Below are 8,571 nucleotides of genomic sequence, written 5' to 3' on the forward strand. Positions count from 1 at the left end.
CAGTTACATCATTTAATATTTTCAGTATTTAAAATTAAGTATTATTTTTTCAGTACTTTATTTTCTATTTTATCAAACAACTTTACTCTTTTAGTTAAAAATTAAATAATAATCATTTAAAATTAGGATACCAGTGAATTTTGCCACTAAAATTATTGAGAAGTTTGATTTTACCTTTACAATGAACAATAATTCAATTTTACTTATATAATAAAAAAGTTTAATTTAATTTTACCTTTTTTTCAATGAAGTCAGCCGCTATTTTTTGTCTGTATTTTTTTTAAATAAAGTAAAATTGAACTATTTTTTTTCATCAGAATAAAATTAAACTGAGATTCTTACTATAGGAATAAAATAAAATAAAATATTTCATTCAATAAAATTAAAGTTAAACTTCTAACGGGTAAATTTAACTTTCCTTGCTTTAAAGTTTTCGATAAACTATAAAACGGACCCAATTAAGAGAATCATTTACATATTTAGATTTATTACAACATCTTTATTAAACTAGACATTTTCAAAGTTAATTTTTCCGTAATACCATTAATATATATATATATTACTAACATATATCTCCTCTTTCTTTTATTATCTCTCTTTTCTATGTTTTTTTTTGTGATTTTCTGGTTAATTTTATGAACTTTTTTTTTTATCTTAGAATTTATTAGAAGTAAAAGCTTATTTGAATAGATTATTTTAGTTGTTGTATCGATGATGATGAGTAAATATAGAGCGTTCTATGAGAAAAAAAATTGAAACAACCGCTAAACAATTGTCAAGGTAGTTTACGATTTTACTTAGCAGTGGAAGTAACCGCTAAACAATTGTCTTAGCAGTTTACGATTTTAGCAGTTGTTTCTACTGTGAAGCAAAATTGTAAACTGTGAACTTATCGGGTTGGATAAAATCTCCAAATATCATTTTATAAAAGTGTAAACTAACTTAAAATATCCAAAACAAACATATACAAATGAATCTATGGATTTTGGATAATTGAAATTGGATTACAAATGATGAGAAACGAAGTGAAAGAATTTGTTAAATCATAATATATATACTAAGGGTATTTTAGGAAAGTCTAATGTGAAAGTGTCTAGTTTGGTAAGGGATGATGTAATAAATCTAAAGGTATGTTTGGCTACTTGCTGTTTGCTGTTTCTGTTTGCTAGTTCCTTTTTCTGTTTGCTGTTTGCCTTTGGAAAAGATTGCTTTTCCAAAAAGCAGGAATTTATTGCTTTTGTAAAAGCTACTTTTCAGCTGTAAAAGGTAAAGTTGTCTACCCAAACACCCCAAACTCTTTTTAAAGTGAAAAGGTAAACAGAAAGTGGAAAATAAGTAACCAAACACCCTCTAAATATATATAAACGAGTCTATCAATTGAGTCATAATTTACACTAAAATTTTACACAGTAATAACATAACTAAAATAAATAAATAAATAAAGTAAAAACGGAACGTTTGAAGAAAGACTAGGTTTTGTTGAGCTTCCCAAACCAAACGAAAGAGAGTGATCAATCACAGCCATGACTGGTAATCTTTCTTCTTCTTCTTTGGTATTTTATTTTCATGGTTTTAGAATCAATTTGTTTAGTTAAGTACCACGCGAGCAGGTCCAGTTTGGTGTCCTATTTTCCCAGAAGCTGCAAATGGATCTTTTTCTTGGCAAATTGAATGGGATTTCTCTAATTTGATAATCGATGGAACTATTGGGATTGAGCTGATTGCTCAAGTAATATGCTATTTTAATGGGATTGAGCTGATTTGCCTAAGTAACTTAATCACATTGAGCTTCTGGCAGCGTTATCTGAATGCATTTAATTGTCAAGAAAGCTTAATGACGCTTCTATTAAACTTTTGTAATCGATAGTAGCAACTTACTGTATTGCATGTTTATCTTTGTTGAAATTATGCGGGCAGACTATGGCCAGGAGCAGGAGATGGAAATCGAAGCGTTGGAAGCAATACTCATGGATGAGTTCAAAGGTACGGCGCAATTCTGTTGATGAATATTTATTTCCATTTTCGTGATTCCGTTCTCATGGTATACAATCTTACACTTTTATATATTTCAGAAATTCATTCAAGTGAGAGTGGGTTAAATACTTCAAATCGATGCTTCCAAATAACAATAATCCCACAAGTATGTCTTTTTTGTAATTTCCATTTAACTGCTGAGTCTTGAAATTGCTCTGTTTTTAGTACTATGTTTTGATAATGTATTTCACCAAGGCAGAAGGATATAATGAAATCAAATGGGGATTGAACCAGTGTTCATTCGTTGTACATGGTTTTCTGTGTTTACTTCTTATTGTGCGTTATGCATTTTTTCATTAATTGGATTAAAACTTCAATAATTCTGAATCCCTCCTATGTTGTTTTCTTTTTTGTTATGCTCCGCGCAGCAAGTTAAACTTTCTTTCTCCTTGTATTTATCTTGCCCTCTTTCTACTTTTTCATCAGGATGATGAAGACGAGTCAACAGATATTCCAGGTTGGTATCTTTATTGTTCTATAATTTTGGAGTTCTCCTTCTCCATAAATAACATCTCATCTATTTCCTGTTCATCTTTTAGTTCTTAAAATTTTAATTGTTTGGTTTTCTTCTTAGCTACTTCAGTTCCAAGATCATTATTTTTTTAATCATTGTCTTCTCGGATTTTGTTTTGAATTTACTATTTCAGTTCAGCTTGCTCTCATTTTCTCGCACACAGAGAAATATCCCGATGAACCCCCACTATTAAATGTGCAAAGGTCAGTATTGAAAGGGTTTTTGAACATTAGCATCATGCCTTTCTATGGTTGCATCAACTTAGACATTTATGCTTCACTGTTCTCCCTTGTCATGGCAGTTCGTTGACAACTCCGTGAAAATAGTTACAATCCTCAATGCGTAATAATCACAAGTTAAAGTCTTTCCTTTTGTCCCAGTGCTCTATGTAACCAGATAACATACAGTCAATGGATTATAAATCTTATATATTCTCTCTGTCCCTTATTTATTCCCCTGCAAAGCATCTCCCATCTACTTGTATGACATGTCGATGGCATAAATCAAAATGCTGGCAGTTTCACTTAATTTTGCATTTCACTTTTTCTTTATCGAAGTGCAATCTCCGTAACTATTAATTTTCATAAGATAGAACTTCTTATTTCCCAAATGATACTTTCATGTTTTCTTAGTTCATATCATTTTTCCAAGGTATAAATTTTGGTGATGAATTTATTAAACATGTGTATCTAAAAGGTATGAGCTCGTAAGAAGTTGGCCAATATTTAATTGTGCCTTAAGAAAGTATTTTTGCTTTTATCATATAATATGTTCTGTACAGGAAATTATGCTCCAAATTCTGCTTGGATTCCTGTTGAGCTATTATCCACAATGTTATTCATGTAAAGCGCATAGGATTAGCTGTGTATGATTGCGATTGTTGAGAAAATAGAATGAGGGATCACTTAAGGCGTGCAATCTAATCAATTGATCATGGACTACGTGGTGCAATATCTGCTATCTGTGTCTGATGCATTATTCAAAAACTTACTTTTGAACCATTATTGCGACGTCTGAAACTTTAAACCCTACTTCATCTTTGCAGCATACGAGGCATACAAGTATCTGATCTGAAAATTTTGAAAGAAAAGCTTGAGCAGGAGGTAACTTATTTCACTGCTATGTTTCATTACATTTTTTTTTTCAAAATATCCAAAGCTACTATACTTACAATGTAATTTCTGGATGGTTACTGTATTTTGAAATGCTCAGGTAAGTTTTTTTTTTTTTGAAACAGTGCTCAGGAAAGTTAAGTACTTGTTTTTTACAATACTTGATGTAATTTCCCATAAAAGCCCTAAAAGGGTTCCTGTCTCTCTCCCTTCCTCTCTCTCTTTTTTTAGTTGGCAAATGAGAGTATGCATTATTGTAATTTACTGTGCATGTTGTCAATTTAGCAAGTTCTGCAGAGTAGTTAATTATGTATCCCTAAGCAAGTATTCTGCAGGTAGTAAATTCGATATCCTTGGTATTCTGGGACATAAGTGCATTGTCACAACGGCTTACTGATATTAAGATGAGTTCATTTTAGTTGGTAAAATTGTGCTTGCGCTGGAAGTGGATATACATCTTAGAAATAGTGAATAATTGTCTGTCATCATGCAGATTGTTTGATTAAGTAGTAATGTTTCACAGGCATCTGAAAATCTGGGTATGGCTATGATCTACACATTGGTTTCATCAGCTAAAGACTGGCTATCAGAAAAGTATGGTCAAGATGCTGACGACGACGAATTTAAAGATGAACAGGCAGTAAAAGATGAAGTATGGATGTTCTTTGCATTTTGTTTTATATTAGTATGCAGGTTGTATGCTAGGTGAAATTTCCTTTGTGTTTCCCATAATTCCTGAGTGCAAGTTTCACATGCTGTTTTACGTGCTGTGAATAGATTTTCAAGATGCTGCTTCTTACTTTTTCCCTCGCAGGTAATTATACCACATGGAGAGCCTGTTACTGTTGATACATTTCTGGCATGGAGAGAAAGATTTGAAGCAGAACTGGCTCTTGAGCGAGCCAAGTAAGTTTGATCAGTACAATTCTATTATTTTAGTTTCAAGTTTTTGCATCACTATCTTCGGAAACCTACAAATCTGAAATTGATGGATCATTTTGTGGGAGTGTTTTTTACCCTAAAAATTTGTTGTGAGAATTATTAAGTTATTAGAAATTAAAAAAGGACCCAAAGTTCTGTGAACGAAGCTGGGAGCTTGGGGATTATAGAACATGTGGAAGTTAACCGAAAGAGTTCAGTATCACCAGTTCACATGACTGTATGGTGGCTTGCAAATGCAAATGCCTTTATGTGCTCTTTTTTTGGGTATGGGGCTCATGGAACTTGGTAATATATTGTTGCTGTTGTTTTTTATGTCACCAATCCTTAGCTGAATAAGATAAATATTTCATGTCACTGCTGTCTAGAACTAGAACCTTTGCATAGAGTGTGAAGTCAGTAACCAGTGTTTCTTCTGCACATACGATCATGATTGTACAAAGAATTCAGCACTTGCCTATTTGGCTAACAGTGGTGCTTAGCGGTGGATCCAGCACCGTAGAAGCTAAGAAAGTCTAGATTTCAATTTGACACTGCAAACTGGTAGTAACTAAATGATTGCGGACCCTGATGGACCATTTATAAAGCAGTACAATGTAGTTAAATCAAGTCTAAATCATCCAATTGTGAGACCAAATCTTGAAGACATTTTTTTCGCTTAGGTTTTTAGGAAGGAGAACTTTTTAGAGCATCTGCTTTTATGAGCCAGTGTAACACAATGGTACTAAGCAAAATAAATATTAGCTGCATGGTTTGCGATTGGGAGAGAGAGGAATCGAATGGTTGACGACGTTCTTCAACAAAATTTGGAGAAACAATAAGATGCCATCAGAATGGAGGAAAAGTATCCTAATCCCTTTGTATAAGAACAAATGCGATGTCCAAGATTGTGCCAACTATCGAGGAATCAAATTAATGAGTCATACTATGAAACTGTGGGAGCGAGTGATCGAACAAAGGCTAAGGAGGACGGTGAAGATCTCGGAAAACCAGTTTGGCTTTATGCCGGGAAGATCAACTATGGAAGCCATCCATCTAATGAAACAATTAATGGAGCATTATCGAAATAAGAAGAAAGACTTGGTTTTCATTGACTTGGAGAAGGCATATGATAAGGTACCAAATGAAGTACTTTGGTGGGCCTTAATAAGGAAAGCCATTTCGCGGAAATATATTGACATCATAAAGGACATGTATGAGGGAGCATGCACGAGTGTACGCACCAATGTTGGGAAGACTGAAGAGTTCCCTATTATGATTGGAGTGCATCAAGGTTCTGCACTAAGCCCATTTCTTTTTGCCATCGTTATGGATGAACTAACGAGTTCACTTCAAGATGGTATACCATGGTGCATGTTGTTTGCAGATGATATTGTGTTGTTTGATGAGACAAAAGAAGGCGTGGAGAGGAAGTTGGAACTATGGAGACAAACTTTAGAATCTAGAGGCTTTAAGTTGAGCCGAAGTAAGGCAGAATATTTGGAGTGTAAGTTTAGCGGCGATAGGAGTAGGGAGGCAAGGACAATCACCCTAGATGGGAGAGTTGTTCAGGCATCGGATTGCTTTCGGTATTTAGGATCTATTATCCAAACGGATGGAGAAGTAGATGGAGATGTTGCTCATAGGATTAAATCTGGTTGGGCAAAGTGGAAGAGTGCTACAGGTTTCCTTTGTGACCCGGCATGCCTAATAGATTGAAGGGAAAATTCTACCGCACGGCAATCAGACCAGCACTGTTATATGGTACGGAGTGTTGGGCGGTGAAACACTGTCACACTCATAAGATGTTGATGGCGGAGATGCGTACGTTGAGATGGATGTGTGGTCATACGAGAAGGGATCGGGTGAGTAATGAAATAATTAGGACAAAAGTAGTGGTTACATCTATTGAGAATAAAATGAGGAAAAACCGACTAAGGTGGTTTAGCCATGTAAGACGAAGAGCGCTTGATGCGCCGGTTAGGAGGACTGAAGAGTGGCAAAGGGATGTAGTGGTGAGGGGTAGGGCAAGACCTAAGCAAACTTGGAGGAGGGTGATCGAGAGTGATATTAGTTTATTGGGGATTGTGAAAAATATGGTAGTGGATAGGGCAGAGTGGAGCGAGAGAATTTGTGTTGCTGACACGACTTGATTTCACGGTTTTATATGATGGTTCATGTTAGCCGACCCCGAATCATTTCGGGATTAAGGCTTTGTTGTTGTTGTTGGTTTGCGATTGGCTTGACCTTTGAAAGGATCGCATTTTCTGAATGTGACACTCAAAGATAACTAGATGAAAGAGCCAAAGAAAGAAGGAACATGAGTTTTTAAATTGAAATTTAGTAAAGCATGACCTTACTCAGTATAAAGAGTTCTTTGTGTTGCATTTAAGGTTGTCATTATATTTAGATCTTGCTTGCAATTCAGGATATAAATTATTTCTCCCGTGCCAAAATAAAGGTGATAAATGCTAATGTCTTATTCATACAAGCAAATAGTTTATGCTAATGACTCACAATTTTTCAGGCTGATGCCTGAATCTGCACTTGCGGTCACTAAGGAAAAGAAGCTAACGGGTAGACAGTGGTTTGAAAGTGGAAGAGCGGTATGTCTTTCTCCTATCACTTTGTGTTATGAACTAGATGGATATTCTTTTTCATCTTATTAATTTGTTCAATTTTTACATGACATTTATATTACCTTATGCACTTTTGACATTTTAATAGGCTAATTAATACTTCATTGGTTTTAGTGAACAACTTTAAACGACATATAGAGCTTGCAGATATATTTCCTATCTGGATGAAATCTTTAGGCATCATCAATCTGTTAAATCTCTGCTGAGTTAGCAATGTCATCAGTTGTTGATCAATATGTCTATTTTGATAGCTTTCATGTATCTAAACTGATATAAAGAGGATGATTTGATCTGGCAGCACCTATTGCCTGCTCCAATCACAATAAGGATCAAATTACATTGTTTATTACTCAATTATGAATATTTTGAAACGTAGATAGAAATTCCTGTCCATAGAGAAGGTCGGAGATCTGGATATTATAAATTTGGAACTGATATGGTACATGTTAGTGTATCGAGGTCTTAGTTTTTGCATGAATTATGAATAAATATGGATGCATCTCTTCTGCAGAAAGGTGTGGCCGCAGTTAATGAAGAATCTGATGTGGAGGATGATGAGGAAATCGACTTTGACGACGATTTTGAAGGTAATTTTGTAATATTTCAAGTCATAGTTTTAACTTTGATTGTGCAAAGACAACTTCCAAAAATTTATGATGCTCGTGTCTGATGCAAGAATGATATTCTCTTCGTTATTATGGCAGATGATGAAGATGATATGCTTGAGCATTATCTGGCTGAGAAATCTGATTCACCGACGCACTCTTGAAGGAGAGGGAGGGAACTAGTGGAAATGTGCTGCTGAGATTCATATATGAGCCTTCATATGTTGTCTGTTTTGCCTTGTTGAGGGAGAAGAGAGGAGAAGAGAAGAGAAGAGGAATATGTAGATTAGTGATATTATGATATCATTGATTACAAGTGTATCTGAAATTTTTGTTTTCTAACATTGTTATAGGAAAGTGTGGATATATCTCTAAGGAGTAAGATACCAAAATAGTCTTAAGGTATTTGAGGAAGTGTTCTTTTAACCCAAACCTATAAAGTAGCACCATTTTAGTGTCAATCACCATTTTAGTGTCAATATTTGTGAAATGGTACCAATTTAGCCTTGGCATTATGAGTGTGAAGTGCTCCTTTTCTGTTTTGTTGGCTCTTAATCCTTTAATAAAAATAAAAAATAATGTTTGAAAAAATCTAAATTCAAATTTTCTGTTTGTTAAATAAGAGTAAAATTTATCTTAAATTGAAATAGGGGTTATATTTCAAAATTTGCATCTAATAAAGAATGTAAGATGTGAAATTACTTACTGAGGTCCACAGCATATATAAAAGATAAGTTTAGCAATTTCAG

General features: G+C 34.3%; 1 protein-coding gene across 1 annotated transcript; it reads left to right on the plus strand.

The window, feature by feature from the left end:
- The first annotated feature begins 1,416 nt into the window (after positions 1 to 1,416).
- LOC136222692 (uncharacterized) lies at positions 1,417 to 8,283 on the plus strand. Its single transcript, XM_066010425.1, has 11 exons — positions 1,417 to 1,530; positions 1,918 to 1,983; positions 2,073 to 2,140; positions 2,461 to 2,491; positions 2,682 to 2,751; positions 3,594 to 3,651; positions 4,184 to 4,312; positions 4,475 to 4,566; positions 7,106 to 7,184; positions 7,729 to 7,804; positions 7,922 to 8,283. Exons 1-11 carry the CDS (start codon positions 1,524 to 1,526, stop codon positions 7,984 to 7,986), a joined length of 741 nt encoding a protein of 246 aa, XP_065866497.1. The 5' UTR covers positions 1,417 to 1,523; the 3' UTR covers positions 7,987 to 8,283.
- Positions 8,284 to 8,571: the final 288 nt, after the last annotated feature.

Source organism: Euphorbia lathyris, chromosome 3, assembly GCF_963576675.1.
Source record: "Euphorbia lathyris chromosome 3, ddEupLath1.1, whole genome shotgun sequence".
Lineage (NCBI taxonomy): Eukaryota > Viridiplantae > Streptophyta > Magnoliopsida > Malpighiales > Euphorbiaceae > Euphorbia > Euphorbia lathyris.